The sequence below is a fragment of the Mesocricetus auratus genome, unplaced genomic scaffold, assembly GCF_017639785.1.
Source record: "Mesocricetus auratus isolate SY011 unplaced genomic scaffold, BCM_Maur_2.0 Super-Scaffold_100014, whole genome shotgun sequence".
NCBI lineage: Eukaryota > Metazoa > Chordata > Mammalia > Rodentia > Cricetidae > Mesocricetus > Mesocricetus auratus.
In genome coordinates, this window is record NW_024429197.1 from 19,346,523 (window position 1) to 19,361,716 (window position 15,194).

Sequence of the window (15,194 nt, forward strand, 5' to 3'; positions counted from 1 at the left end):
GTGTGTGTGTGTGTGTGTGTGTGTGTGTGTGTGTGAAGAGCCAGGCGGTGGTGGTGCATGTCTTTAATCTCAGCACTTGGGAGGCAGAGGCAGGCGGATCTCTGTGAGTTCGAGACCAGCCTGGTCTACAGAACGGGTTCCAGGACAGGTTCCAAAACATCACAGAGAAACCCTGTCTCAAAAAGCCAAAAAAAAAAAAAAAAAAAAAAAGTCAGGAGAGAGGCCAGATCCCTTGGAGCTACAGGTGGCGGCGAGCTGCCTAACATGGTGTTGAGATCTGATCTCTGGAAGAGTCGTAAACACTTTTAACCAGCTGAGCCAATAGAGCTTGACATGAGATCTTGCTCTATTATCTGAGTGGTCACTAAATTCAATGGCAAATGTTTGTAAGAGACATCGGAAAGGGAGCTAGAGATGGGGCTCACTGGTAGAGTGTATGCCTCCACAGTGGTTCTCAATCTGTGGCTCTCAACCCCCTTGGGGTTGAATGACTCTTTCATAGGGGTCACATATCAGATATTCTGTATATCAGATATTTACATTATGATTCATAATACTATCAAAATTGCAATTATGAAGTAGCAATGAAATAATTTTATGGTTGGGGGCCACCAGAACATGAGGAACTGTGTTAAGAGGTCAAAGCATTAGAAAGGTTGAGAAGCCACTGCCTATTGTGTGCAAGGCCCTGGGTTCTACAGTATAAAGAGAGGAAAAAGCAGGAGAGGAGATGGGGAAGGGTCCAGAGAGGTGTGCCTGTGGTGGAAACACATAGACAAAGGGACGAAGGTCACGTTGAAACCAGCAAGGTAGCAGTGCATAGTGGGGCATGCCTTTAATCCCAGTACTCAGAGCGCAGAAGCAGGCAGATCTCTGTGAGTTTGAGGCCAACCTGGTCAGTCTACGTACCAAGCTCCAGGACAGCTAAAGGATACAAAATGAGACCTTGTCTCAAAAACAAACAAGCTAAAGGTTGGATCTAGAGGCACATGCCTGTGATCTCATCACTTAGAAAGTGGTGGCGGGGCTGGAGAGATGGCTTGGAGGTTAAGAGCACTGTCTGCTCTTCCAGAGGTCCTGAGTTTGATTCCCAGCAACCACATGGTGGATCACAACCATCTGTAATGAGATCTGGTGCCCTCTTCTGATCTGCAGAAATATATGCAGGCAGAACACTGTATATATAATAAATAAACAAATCTTTAGGCCGGGTGTTGGTGGTGCACACCTTTAATCCCAGCACTCGGGAGGCAGAGGCAGGTGGATCTCTGTGAGTTCGAGGCTGGGCTGGACCAATAGCCTCCAAAACAATACAGAGAAACCCTGTCTCGAAAAACCAAAAAAAAAAAATCTTAAAGAAAAAAAGAAAGTGGTGGTGGCAGGAAGATCCAGAGTTCAAGGCCAGCCTCAGCTACATAGTGAGTTCAAAGTATCTGGGCTATATAAAATCTAAACAAACAAACAAATGAAAATCCCTAAGCGGTAACTGGAGTGTTATATGCCTGTCGTTCAGTATGCAGGAGAATCACTAGAATTTATCTGGGCAGCATGGTGTGAGACCCTGGGGAGCCAGCATCACCAGTAGCTGGAAGACACCAGGGGTCATTCTGCCTCAGAGGCCTCAGGGGAAAGAACATCAGTAGCACTGCTGAACACCTTGGTTTTCAAACTTCTGGCTTCCAGAACTACATGAGAATAAATATCTATTATTTTAAGCCATCGGATCTGTGATGAGTAATTGGGAAAGGTTTAAAAAAATACACTTTGAGATACTTACTCAGCTATAAAAAGGAGCAGACTAAATAGTAGCAACCTGAACCTGAAGGGTTACGTGGAAAAAAAATCTCAAAAGGCTAGAGGTAGTAGTGCACACTTGTAATCTTAGAGCTCTGAGAGTGGGATCAGGATTCCAAGTGTGAGGCCAGCCTGGGTTATGTAGAGTGAGACTTTGTCTCAAGAACCAGCTACAGCATCACACACCTCTAATTCCAGCACTTGGGGAGGCAGAAGCAGGCAAATCTTGGTGGGTTGGAGACTAGCCTGGTCTACAAGACCTAGTTCCAGGACAGCCTCCAAAGTCACAGAGAAACCCTGCCTCGGAAAAAAAGGAAAGAAACAAAGAGAGAAAGGAAGGAAGGAAGGAAGGAAGGAAGGAAGGAAGGAAGGAAGGAAGGAAGGAAGAAAAAGAAAATCGGTACATTTACACAATGGGGTATTACTCAGTGGTAAAAAACAATGACATCTTGAAATTTGCAGGCAAATGGATATACCTAGAAAAAGCCATCCTGAGTGAGGTAACCCAGAAAGACAAATACAATATGTACTCACTCATAAGTGAATATTAGACATAAAGCAAGGACAACCAGACTATAGGCCACAACCTCAGAGAACCTAGGTAGCAAAGAGGGCCCTAAGAGAGACCTACATGGATCTGCCTAGGAAGGGGAAAAGACAAGAGTAAATTGGGAGTGTGGGAAGTAGGGGGTAAAAGTGGAGAGGGGAAGGGAGAAGGGGAGTGGGAAAAATGTATAGCTCAATAAAAGAAAAAGAGAAACCAAATGTGATAAAACAACATAGAAGTATGTCTCCACTCTGTACTGCAAAAATTGCAGTATTGAATTACAGGTGTGCCAGATGTACCCACTGGAGCAAATGGACAAAGGATGCATGGGGTCCCTGATCTTCATTGTAACTTCCTATACATTTAAAATTACTCAAAATAAAAAGCTAAAAATAAGTTAACCATCATGGGGGAAATCTTTGTGAGTGGTAAATGTTTTGTTTTTTTGTGACTGCCGTTCTCAAAATTCGTTTAACCAGACTCTTCACTTGGGTAAATTGTTTTGTTTTTTCATTTTAAATAAAGATTTGTATTTTTATGTGTATGGGTGTTTCATCTGCATGTACGTCTGTGTACTACTTGTGCCTGCAGAGGCCAGAAGAGGGTGTTGGATCTCTTGGAACTGGAGTTACAGAAGGTTGTGAGCCACTATGTGGGTGCTGGGAACTGAACCAAGGTTCTTTGGAAAAGCAGCAAGTGCTCTTAATTACTGAGCTATCTCTCCAGTCTCAGCGTGCATGTCTTTGTATATTAAGGGCCAGGCCTCATTATATAGCTCAGATTTGTCTTGAACTTGTGATTCTCCTGCTTTGGATTCCTAAACACTGGGGTTGCATATATACACTACCTTGTGCATCCTAATATACTTCAATGAAGTTGAATTTTTTTTTTTTTTGGTTTTTCGAGACAGGGTTTCTCTGTAGCTTTGGGGGCTGTCCTGGAACTCACTTTGTAGACCAGGCTGGCCTCGAACTCACAGAGATCCGCCTGCCTCTGCCTCCCGAGTGCTGAGATTAAAGTGAAGTTGAATTTTTAAGTTAAAATATACCTGCAACCAAAATTTGTGAAGAAATAAAACAGCATTTTCAGCCTTTGTTTCCCAAGACTGGAATATTGTATCCTTTCCTATTCAAACCTTAGACATACCATGTATCATTGAGTGCCTCCAAGCAACAATTGCATTGCCTCACCAATGTCCAATATGGAATGGATATATGTAAATGTTTATCACATGAAGGTATCCCAAGGGCTGCAGCAGAGGAGATAGAGTCTGGCCTGCAGCCTCCTGGAATAATCTAGATGGTATCTTACTGAGGTATCTCTGGCCACAATGTGAGTAAGCACATAAAACCAACCAACCATAGGCTGCAGCCTCATCATCCAGGAGTAAAATCACTCCAGGATATCACTGTTGGAAGTCTGGACCAGCAGCAATAAAGGCTTTGCATCATATGGGACATTATTTCTCTGATATCCTGTTTTTCTATGAGACTGTGAGCTGCAGGGCAGAACTTTTTATGTCTTTCTAACCCTCCTAGTCCTGAGAGTTCAGTAAATCCAGAAACCAGTCAACCATCCTTTGCTGCTACTGAATAATGATGTCCTTTGCTCAAGGAAATACACAGCTAATGAAAATATGGAGGAGGGGCAGGAGAGATGGCTCATACATTAATAAGAGCATCGGCTGCTCTTCAAGAGAACCCATGTTCTACTCCTAGCACCTACATACGATCTCACACTGTATCTCCAGTCCCAGGGGATCTGCCTCCCTCTTCTGGTCTCTGAGGACACTGCATGCACATGGTGTGCATACATACACACAGACAAAACACTCATACACATAAAAAATAAATAAAATATGAGCCAGGAGGTGATGGCAAACTCCTTTAATCCCAGCACTCGGGAGGCAGAGGCAGGCGGATCTCTGTGAGTTCGAGGCTGGGCTGGACCGATAGCCTCCAAAACAATACAGAGAAACCCTGTCTCAAAAAACCAAAAAAAAAAAAAAAAAAAAAAAAAAAAAAAAAGAAATTAGTCTTACACAAATCAGAGTGGCTAAAATAAAGAACACCAGTGACAGCTTATGCTGGTCCACAAGGACATTTGCCCAACTATGTTCATAGCAACATTATTTGTAATAGCCAGATCTTGGAAACAGCCTAGGTGCCCCTCAATTGAAGAATGGATAAAGAAAATGTATATTTACACAATGGAGTACTACTCAGCAATAAGAAATAATGACATCCTAAAATTTGCAGGCAAATGGGCAGAACTAGAAAAAAAAAAAAACCACCCTGAGTGAGGTAAGCCAAAATCAGAAAGATACATATAGTATGTACTCACTCATAAGTGAATCCAGAAATAAAGTAAGGCATACCCAACCTACAATTGACAAACCCAGAGAAGTTATAACTCTCTTTCAGAAATAGATGGAAGCAGATACAAAAATCCACAACTAGCCGGGCGGTGGTGGCGCATGCCTTTAATCCCAGCACTCGGGAGGCAGAGGCAGGTGGATCTCTGTGAGTTCGAGGCTGGGCTGGACCGACAGCCTCTTAAACAATAGAGAAACCCTGTCTCGTAAAACCAAAAAAGAAAAAAAAAATCCACAACTAACGAATGGGCCAAGCTCCTGGAGTACAATCAAAGTGAGGGAGGAGTGATAATATGAACAAAGGAATCAAGACCTTGATGAGGAAACCCACAGGATCAGCTGACCCAAGCTAGTGAGAGATCATTGGCTCAGGTCTAACAAATGGGAATTTGCGTAAGACCAAACTAGACTCCCTTAATATAGGTGACAATGGTGTGACTGAGACAATATATGAGGCCACTGGCAGTGGGTCCAAGATCTAACTCTAATGCACAAACTGACTTAGTGGAGCCCATTCTATATGGAGAGATACCTTGCTCAGCCTAGACACAGTGGTGTGGGGTTGGAGAGGTGCCTTGGTTCTCCCTCAGCTAGATGATGGGACAGGCTTAGAAGGCTTCTTAGGGGAGGCCTTACACTCTCCGTGGAGCAGATGGGAGGAGAGGGGAGTGGAAGGAAAGGGAGGAAAGGAGGGAGGGGGAATTGGGATTGGAATATAAAAAATAAATTAATTAGAAAAAGAAAAAAAAAGAAGTTAGTAAATTGGCTGGGCATGGTGGCACACTCCTTTAATCCCAGCACTCAGAAGGTAGAGACAGGTGGATGGATCTCTGTGAGTTTCCAACCAGCCTGGTCTACAAAGTGTTCCAGGACAGCCAGGGGCTGTTACCCAGAGAAATGATGTCTAAAAAAAAAAAAGTAATTTGATAGTGGGTGAAATACTTTCCCACTCCAAAATGTTGGAACTTCAGATCCATACCCAATTTACTGTTTGAAACAGCCAAAGATCTGATAAGGCATGCTGGTAATCCTAACATTCAGGGTCTTGAGGCAGGAGGATTGTGAGTTTGGGGTCAGCCTAGGCAGTATAACCAGAACCTGTGTTGGAAGCAAGGAGGAATGGAGGAGGAGGGATCTTGAATAGGCTGAGGCCTATTTGTAAATTGCCTTGTGGGGCGTGGCCTGCTTTAAAAAATCACCCTTTAAAAAAATCACCCTGGAGTTCGAGGCCAGGCTGGACCAACAACCTCCAAAACAATACAGAGAAACCCTGTCTCATAAAAACCAAAAAAAACAAAAAAACAAAAAAAACAAAAACACCCTGGGTGTGAACGCTATAGTTACTTTCCTCCTTTCTGCAACAAAGTATCTGACAAAAGCAATTTAAGAAACAAAGGAGTTATTTTAGCTCAGTTTTTTTTTTGTTTGTTTTTTTGTTTTTTTGTTTTTTGAGACAGGGTTTCTCTGTGGCTTTGGAGGCTGTCCTGGAACTCGCTCTGTAGACCAGGCTGGTCTTGAACACACAGAGATCCGCCTGCCTCTGCCTCCCGAGTGCTGGGATTTTAGCTCAGTTTTAACTATTGTCGATTAAGGTTCAGCAGCCTCTGAACAATAGTAAAACAGTGAACTGGAGAGGTGGTTCAGTGGTTAAGGGCAGTGGTTATTCTTCCAAAGGTCCAGAGTTTCATTCCCAGCAACCACATGGTAGCTTGCAACCACCCATAATGAGGTCTGGTACCCTTTTATGGCCTGCAGGCATATATATAAATAAATCTTTTTTTAAAAGTTGCTTGGCTTCAGTCTTCTTAGGAGAGTTCCCTTTCTGTCTGTACCTTTTCTTGGGGTCCCCCTACACTCCTCTATCTCAGTAGAAATGAAGCAGAAGTGTAGTTTTCCATTTATCTATCTTTGTTCTCAAACTGGGAATAGTTTAACAACATAGGCTGTGCGTGTCTCATTCATTCATTCATTCATTCCTTTATAGATAAGAGTTTTACTCAATGGCCCTGCTGTCCTCAAACCCAAAATTCACCTGTGTGAGCCTTCCACTTTCTGATTTTTTATTTATTTAATTTTATTTTGAGTCACAGACACAAGGCTTAGTGTCTGGCCCTAGTGAGTGACTACTTCTGTGGAGTGAATGCCATACTCCTAGTGTAAATGGAATATGGCCCAAGTTGCAGGACTAAGTCAGGACTCCTCATAGTCATGTTAGTAAGAAGCTCTTCTGGGCTCCTCTGAGTTCCCAACAGCACCCAGTTTAGGTAGTTTAGGCTGTGAGATTTCAAGCCAGCTTGAGAGAATTAGCAGTGACCTGCTTGGAAATGGAATGTGATGGGAGGGAGCAATGGAGGGTGTTCTGGAAGACAATCATATTGATGTGTCTGCCCACCTTCTGTTGAGGTGTCCTGAGGCTCCTCTACAGTCCTCAAGGACAAGGACGCAGTTGGATAGTTGGATTCACTTCTCTGTTCCAAAAAAAAAAAAAAAAAAACAAAAAACAAAAACAAAAAAAACCCAAACCCTCCCCAGCACATAGTATTCCTCAACAAAAGATTGCTGGAATGAATTGGAGTCCAGTAGCCCAAGGTCACTGGCTCACTGCCAGCCACTAAAAACTCTTGGCAAATCTCACCAGTAGCTCAATCCCAGGGTAGTACTGTTAGAGCTAGGGACATCACCCTGGGGATTCACAGCTGAATGCCCTGAATCCAGAAGGTTCTGGAAGCCCCACCTTCTGGCAGCTTGCATCATGAATAATTCAGGGTTGGAGTAGTAGTCAGATTTGGGAAGGTCACTGAGGGCTGGAAGGGGAAAACCTTTAGATGTCCTCTAGCCAGGCAAGCTGGGCCTTCGGGTTTCTGGTATTTCTCTTCTTGAGCCTTGACGTGGGCCCTGTCTATGGAGACCCTGTCCTTGTGGCAATTGTTTCCTCGTGCTCTCCCGATGTTTTCAGCTTGCTCTACCCCCTTGATGCCCACAGTCCTGTCTCACTAGGCAAGCACTGTGACACGTGTTTTTACATTGAAAATGACTTTCAACTTGATGCTTCTGTGACTCATAGGACTTATTTTATTTTATTTTATTTTTGGTTTTTCGAGACAGGGTTTCTCTGTGTTGTTTTGGAGGCTGTCCTGGAACTCTCTCTGTAGACCAGGCTGGCCTCGAACTCACAGAGATCTGCCTGCCTCTGCCTCCCGAGTGCTGGGATTAAAGGCGTGCACAACCAACGCCCAGCCCCTCACAGGACTTATTTTATTATTATTTTATGATATAAATAAATCTGATGTTTATTTTGGATATTATTGACCATAGTGATAGTTAAATTTCATGGACCATATTTTTAGGAATTTCATATATGCATATCATCAGGATGTGTCTTGATCAAATCCACCACATTCCCTCCCTTCTGCCTCTTCTGCTCCCCCCAACTTCATGAACTCTTTTTAATTTCTTCTTTTTAGATTTGTTTCATTTTATACGTATGAGGTATGTATGTGTACAGTGAGGTCAGGAACTGGAGTCTCCAATAACTGGTTGTGAGCTGCCAAGCAATTGACCCTGGTTCCAACTGCTTTTTACCTCTGATGTGCTGTTTTAAACCCAATGAGTCCATTTGGTGCTACGTGTGTATACATGGATACAGGGCCATACCCTGAGTTAGGAACTTTATTTCTTATATTTGTTTATAGACAAGTGTTTTGGGGGGATGTTGTTTGTTTTTTTGTTTGCTTGTTTTGAGACAGAGTTTCACGGTTTAGCCCTGGCTATCCTGGACCTAACTCTGTAGAACAGGCTCACCTCAAACTCACAAAGATCCACTTGCTTCTGCCTCCTGTGTACTGGAATTAAAAGCATGTGCCACCACCACCCAGCTATAGACAAATTCTTAAAACATAGCTCAGATTGGCCTTGAACTCACTTTGTAACCCAGTCTGGTCTTGAACTCATGGTAATTCTCCAGCCTCAGCCTCTTAAGTGCTGGTATTATAGTCATACACTACCACAACAGGCAATTGTTTTTGTTTTTAACTTTTAAGGTGTATTTTTAGGTTAGTGAAATGGCAGGTAAAGGTATTTTCAGCTAAGCCTGAGGACCTCAGCTTGGTTTCTGGGAGCCACATAATAGAAGAGAACCAACTCCCACAAATTGTCTTGGACCTCCACACTGTGAGTCATGGCACATATATTCACACACACAAACATATACGGTGTAATAAAAATTAAAATTTATTTGGGATTTATGAAAGTTATGTATAGCTAGCATTTACAATATGCTGTGGCTTCTTTGTTTGGGGTTTGGTTTTATTTTGAGCTGGAATCTTATGTATGTAGACCTTGAACTCCAGATCCTTGATTCTCCTCCCTCTGTGTGCTCATGACATGGTTTTTCTGGAGAGGTCTCTGCTGGCTTTGAAGTTGTGATCCTCCACCTCTATCTCCCTAGAGGACCTTTGAGTAAATCATCTGATTTTAGTTGTGCACTCATAGTTGAAAGACCATAATGCTGTCTCTTGGGATGTTTTATGATCTTTGTTTCACCTGCGGGACTGTAAACCCTTTGGGGCCGTTAGGCAGGGATTAGATGCATCCTCCTCATTTATGTATCTTCAGTAACTAGCGTCTAGAAGTTCAAAACATAGAGATTGAATGAATGAATGATAAGAAAATTATGTCTGTCATAGACCAGGTAAAGCTCTTTGCACAGTAGTAACCAGAACATACCCATATGGTGACTGTTTTTAATGCAGAACCATTCTAGACACATTTATCTGTAGCACGGAGGATAGAAGATGTGCTTACATCGCTAGCTCATGCATGCAGAAGGAACTCAATAAACGTCTTATGAGTGGAAGAAGCTTCTTCCAAGGTAGGCGCTGCCTAAAGTGTGCCTAATCAATCAAGAGACCGGATTCTCATCTCCGGGCCTGCTTCCCTTCTTCTCTTTACCCCTAAGGGGGAAATGGAGTCTCCTAGTCCCTCCCTGACTCAGTCCCCCAGGGCCTTCTCCAAAAGGGGCCCCAGGAGTGATGACAGAATGTGGTTTTAGAGGAAGTGGGCAGAAGGGCAGGCCGGGGTCATTCCAGAACCCGGGCCGGGCTAGAGCCGGCCGGGCAGAAAGCCCTAGCCTGGGAGAGTCATCCTGGGACTGGAGGAGCGGAGCTCCAAGGGGCGGGCCAGCGAGCAGCCTCGGGGCCAGGCGCGGCGAGTGAAAGGTGCGAATCCGCCCCACGGACTCCGGTGCCGTAGCGAGGGGAGGGACTGCGAGGGGACGCGGGGTGAGTACCGAGGGGCGCGGGGCCGCAGACCCGCAGGGCGCGGCGGGCGGGGTACAGGGCGGAGAGCGCGGCGGGCGGGCGGGGGGCGGCGCCGGCGCCGGGGGTGGGGAGCGGGTTGGGCGGCTGCGCGGGCTCCGCTTCAGCCGCCGCCGCTAGGGCGCGGGGGGCGGGGGGCTCGGCGCCGCGAGCTCGGCCATTGTGGGAGCCGCTCCCCCTCTGCCGCGCCGCAGCCGTCCGCCGGCCTCCTCCTCGCGCTCACAGGGTAAGGCGCGGGGCGGGCTCGGGGCCCTCGGCTCCTCCGCCGGCTTCGCGGCGATGCTTGGAGCCCGGGCGGCCTCACCCCAGCCCCAGGGCGGCTGGCGTGCGGGTTGACAGGCACGGGCACCGCAGTCGTGCGGGCCTCGCACCTGCAGCGCGGGGAGTGCGGAGCGCACGGAGCTGGGGTTCCCTCGGACCAAAGGGAGTTCTGCTCTGGCCAAAGGGAGGCGTGTTTCTGGGGAAAATGGGACACACGAGAGGGACCTGCAGGAGTGGGCAGAGCTGGGCAGGGAAACTCGCCTCCGGGTTCCCGAGATCTGCCGATGGCACCGACGCCCTGCCGATCCTCGGTCACGCGTCCCCGCTCTTTGTCAGCCACGCGCGCGCCGGGCACGCGGACCCACCCGCGCCGCCACAGACTCCGGGAAGCGTCCCTCCCCCCGCCGTGGGGGTGGAGGCGAGGTGGGGAGGGCAGCAGCCTGTCGGTGCCGGGTCAGATGCCTACCGCGGACCCAGGTGGCCTGGGGACCTTCGAGATGCACGGGGGGTGTGGGCGCGCGTTCCTGCCTACCAGGATGTATGGAGTGATCCGAGTGATTGAGGAGTAGGGCGGAAGCCCGGAGGTCACACAGGTGTGTGTGTGAGAGGTCGAAGACTGTCACCGACCCGGGTAGAGCCGAGGAGGGCTGGGCTTCTCACGGAGGAGGCCTTGCTTTTGAGGGCCTTTGTAGTAAAAATGGGCGTCTAGAAGGGGAATGGGCGGCTCTTGAATGAGGCAGGTGGTCTGAGAGGAGGGGCAGTTTCCTGCCCAGGGCTGAGGGTAGGATGGGTGCACAGCCTGAGTTTCCTAGAGGTTGGGGCTGTCACTTCAGTACTCGACCCGGCAAAAGAGGTGGGAGGTAATGGTGAGACTGAGGTCAAATGTTACGATTAAGGGCAAGGCTGTGCCAGTCGTTGGATCTTTTCAACTCTTCTGGTGGTAAGATAGAACCTTGGTGTTCCATGGAAAGATCCTCACACTGCTGACACAGGAATACCCTGGCACGGCTGCTCCATCTGCCCCGGGCTTCATAGAACCCCCCTGCATGGTGGGATGTTCTTTTGTTATCTGAGTTCTGTGCTCCAGGAGATGTCAGTGATCTGGGAGAGCGCTGCTTCTAAGCTGAGATTCCCAGAACCTAGGAGGAGCTGTACCAAAGACCCAAGCATTTAGGCCACTTCCCTACTCTGCACAGCCCTGTGTCCAGATATTCCCCGGAAGGGGACAGCTTTTGCCATACCCGGTCTCTAGAGCCCAGATAGAACTATTTACCTGAGCTGGATCTGGGTCCTGATCGGAAGGCTGACAGCTGAAGGCATGCTTCATCTTGGCTCCTAGAGCCCTCGGGGTGGTGGGCCATGTGTAGCAGATGGTTCTGGCCAGTGAGCTGGGCCTGGCTCAGGGAAGGCTGCCCAGTCTGGCTGGTGGAGCCCAGCTGGCTTGGAAAGATTTTGTTTCTACTCTTCTCCCTCCACTAGCTAAACTGACCAGAAAAACTGAAGGTCCTCACCATCACCCCTGCCCCCATGCTGTGTGATGTATTCCCACACAGCCCTTGGAATGAGCCGATGAATATTTTATCTAAAGCCTGCTGTGTGACATACATGCTACCAGCTACGTTTACATTCGCATTTCACGGTGTCCTTAAAATATCCTCGAAGGAGAAGTTGCCCCTCCCCCACTGTGCAGATGATGAAGCCCAGTCTCCTAGAGGTAGAGTGATTTGCCCCTGATCTCACCAACTGTCAGATACAGAACCAGAATTTATAGCCAGGCTACCTTGCTTGAGTTTAGTGCTGTGTCTAATCTGTGTGCTGGAGAAATTGGGAATTTCCACCTATCCTAGCTCAAGTCTCTTTTCATTCCTGCTGCTGAGATTGTGCATTAGCTTTTGAAAATACTTCCCATCTGTTGTCCCATTTTATCCTTATAGCATCCCTGGGAGGTAAGAAGGGGAATGTAATAATAGATTCCGTATTGAGTGCTCACTGGGAACCTGGCATAAACTGAAAGGATATTGTTTAATTCTTGCGAACAGTGCTGTGAGATTAGATGGTGGCATCATTCCCATTTTATAGATGAGAATGTCGAGGGTAACAAGATTAAATGACTTCTTCATTGTCATACGGCTAATGAATAATGGAGTAGAATTTAAACTGATATCTTTCTGCCTGGCTATTAGTATACAAGTAACATTCACACAATTTGTTTATTTGTTTTTAGACAGCATCTCACTAGGTAGCCATGGCTGGCCTGGAACTTGTCATGTAGACCAGTCTGGTATTGAACTCACAGAGATCTGCCTGCCTCTGCCTCCTGAGTCCTGGGATTACAAGCATGTTATACCATACTTTTCTAAAAGTTTATTTTATTTTTCATTCTGTGTGCATGCGTTGTCTGTGAAAGGATATATGCACATGAACCAGGTGTCTGAAGAGGCCAGACAAGGGTGTCTGGACCCTGGAGCTAGAGTTACAAGTAGTTGTGAACTACTGCAGTGGGTACTGGGAACCGAAGTTGGGTCTCCTACAAGAGTAGTATGCGTTCTTAACCATGCTTCTCTATAGCCCGTTTGTTTGAGACAGGGTCTTCGAATATAGCCCAGAAGACACTGACCTCAGTCTTCCTGCCCCAGCTTCCTAGCTTCCTGAGTGCTGGTATTACAGGTGTGTGTACCATAACCAGCTACATGGTATTTAAGGTTTACGAGTATTTGGGGCTAGGGTTGTAACCCAGTGGTATAGCCCTTACCTAGCATGTGCAAGGCCCTAGGCTCAAGCCCCAGCATTGGGTGGTAGGGAGGGAGATTTACAGGTTTCTCTTTTGACAGACTTACACTCTGTATCTCAGTATGTACACTAACCTTAACTTGTGGGGATCCTCTTGCCTCCTTCCCTCCCTCACCCTCCCTCCATCCTCCCTCCCTCCCTCCTTTCTTCCTTTTTCATCTTTAAAAACATTGTTACTGCTGGCTGGTGATGGTACACATCTTTAATCCCAGCACTCAGAAGACAGAGGCAGGTAGATCTCTGAGTTCAATGCCAGCCTGGCCTATAGAATGAGTTTCAGAACAGCCAAGGCTATACAAAGAAACCCTGTTTTGAAAAACCAAATATATATATATATATATACATATATATATACATATGTATATGTATACATATATATATATGTAATTGTGTTATGTTGTGATCATTTTAACTGCTGCATGCATGCCTGTGTACCATGTGCATGCCTGGTAGCTGATTTGGTCAGAAAAGGTTGTCAAATCCTAGTTTGGTTCTGAGACTAGAACTCAGGACCTCCAGAAGAGTAGCCACTGAGGCATATCTCCAGCCTTCCCCCACCTCTATTTCTCAAGCACTGGGGTTATAGGCATGAGCCACCATGCCTGGCTTTTTGTTTTGTTTTGTTTGAAATAAGATCTCATATAGCCCAGATACCCTTAAACTCACTATGTTGCCAAGGCTGGCCTTGAAATCTTTTTTTTTTTTTTTTTTTGCTTTTACGAGACAGGGTTTCTCTGTATTGTTTTGGAGGCTGTCGGTCCAGGCTGGCCTCGAACTCACAGAGATCCGCCTGCCTCTGCCTCCCGAGTGCTGGGATTAAAGGCGTGCGCCGCCAACGCCCGGCCAAGTGTTGACTCTTATAGGTCTGTCTGTCTGTCTGTCTGTCTGTCTATCTATCTATCTATCTATCTATCTATCTATCTATCTATCTACATACCTAATATAATTTTCTCCTAAGCCCCATAAATTAGTTTTGGCATGTGTTATTTCTGTTTTATTTTGTTTGGTTTGGTTTTTCCAGAAAGGGTTCCCCTGTGTGACCCTGGTATCCTGGAACTCATTCTGTAGACCAGGCTGGCCTTGAACTCAGAGGCACCTGCTTCTGACTCCTGGGTGCTGGGATTAAAGGTCTGAGTCACCATACACGTCTGTGTATTTCATTTTGTAATGAAGAAACTGAGGTTCAGGTAGGTAAAGAGATGAAGACAGAAGCAGGGCCAGGAGTCTCAGTCTCAGTGCTCCTTGTGTGGCCCTTTCATTCTGTTCACATTCTTCCCTTTCTCCTCTAGATCCCTTCTCCCCGGACATCCAGTCCTTCCCGTGGCCACCCCTGCGTGCCCACCATGTCTTCCTCAGATGAAGAAACGCTCAGTGAGCGGTCCTGTCGGAGTGAGAGGTCATGTCGGAGCGAGCGATCTTATCGGAGTGAGAGGTCAGGGAGCCTGTCTCCCTGTCCCCCTGGGGACACCTTGCCCTGGAATCTGCCACTGCATGAGCAGAAGAAGCGGAAAAGCCAGGATTCGGTGCTGGACCCTGCAGAGCGTGCAGTGGTCAGAGTCGCTGGTAAGAGAGACCTCCAGCAGCTTTTGCTCGCTGGGTGCTATGAGTTGAGGGAAGAGTGGGCCAGTGTGTACCACATGGTGGGGGGCATAGTGGTCCTCAGAGCCAAGTCAGCTGGAATCTAGTTTATTGTTTTGATGACTGTTATTGCAAAGATGATGAAAGAACATTCGAGAGAAACCTGGGGGAGAAAAAAACAAAAACCCTGCCACCCCCACGATTGAATGAGGTCTGTTCTCATTTATGCACCTTCCCCTGGGTGTTTCCCACTCAGTTGTGTTTTATATATATACTAGTTACTTTCCTTTCTGGCCTGTGTTCTAGTGTGGATCTGTTTCTTCATTTACCTTGAAAAAGATCTTATGATTTACACCTCAGATTTTATTGCTATTTTTAAATTTATTTTTGTTTTTTCAAGACAGGGTCTCACTATGTAGCCCTGGCTGGCTTGCAACTTGCTTTGTAGACCAGGCTAGCCTCAAAATCACAGAGATCCATCTGCCTCTTGGGTGTTGGGATAAATGTTGGTATAAGAGGTGTGCACCACCATGCC

The 15,194-nt window shown here is 46.6% G+C and overlaps 1 protein-coding gene and 1 long non-coding RNA gene across 9 annotated transcripts in view; one reads left to right on the top strand and one right to left on the bottom strand.

The window, feature by feature from the left end:
• Positions 1–8,922: 8,922 nt before the first annotated feature.
• LOC121143942 lies at positions 8,923–9,767 on the bottom strand. Its single transcript, XR_005881269.1, has 2 exons — positions 9,258–9,767; positions 8,923–9,167 (listed from the first exon to the last, which is right to left on the bottom strand). It is a non-coding gene; the product is annotated as an uncharacterized LOC121143942 (long non-coding RNA).
• A 127-nt stretch (positions 9,768–9,894) lies between these two features.
• The window catches only part of Macf1 (microtubule actin crosslinking factor 1), a 332,217-nt gene continuing 326,917 nt past the window's right edge, over positions 9,895–15,194 (top strand). For 3 of the 8 annotated variants that reach the window (XM_040756706.1, XM_040756708.1, XM_040756707.1), the window contains exons 1-2: positions 10,169–10,256; positions 14,371–14,644. In XM_040756706.1, coding sequence (XP_040612640.1) covers positions 14,425–14,644 — 220 coding nt within the window. In that variant the 5' untranslated portion in view covers positions 10,169–10,256; positions 14,371–14,424. Of the gene's footprint in view, positions 9,995–10,161; positions 10,257–14,370; positions 14,645–15,194 lie in introns of those variants that run through there. The other 5 variants (XM_040756695.1, XM_040756698.1, XM_040756703.1 and 2 more) reach the window with 3 other exon arrangements.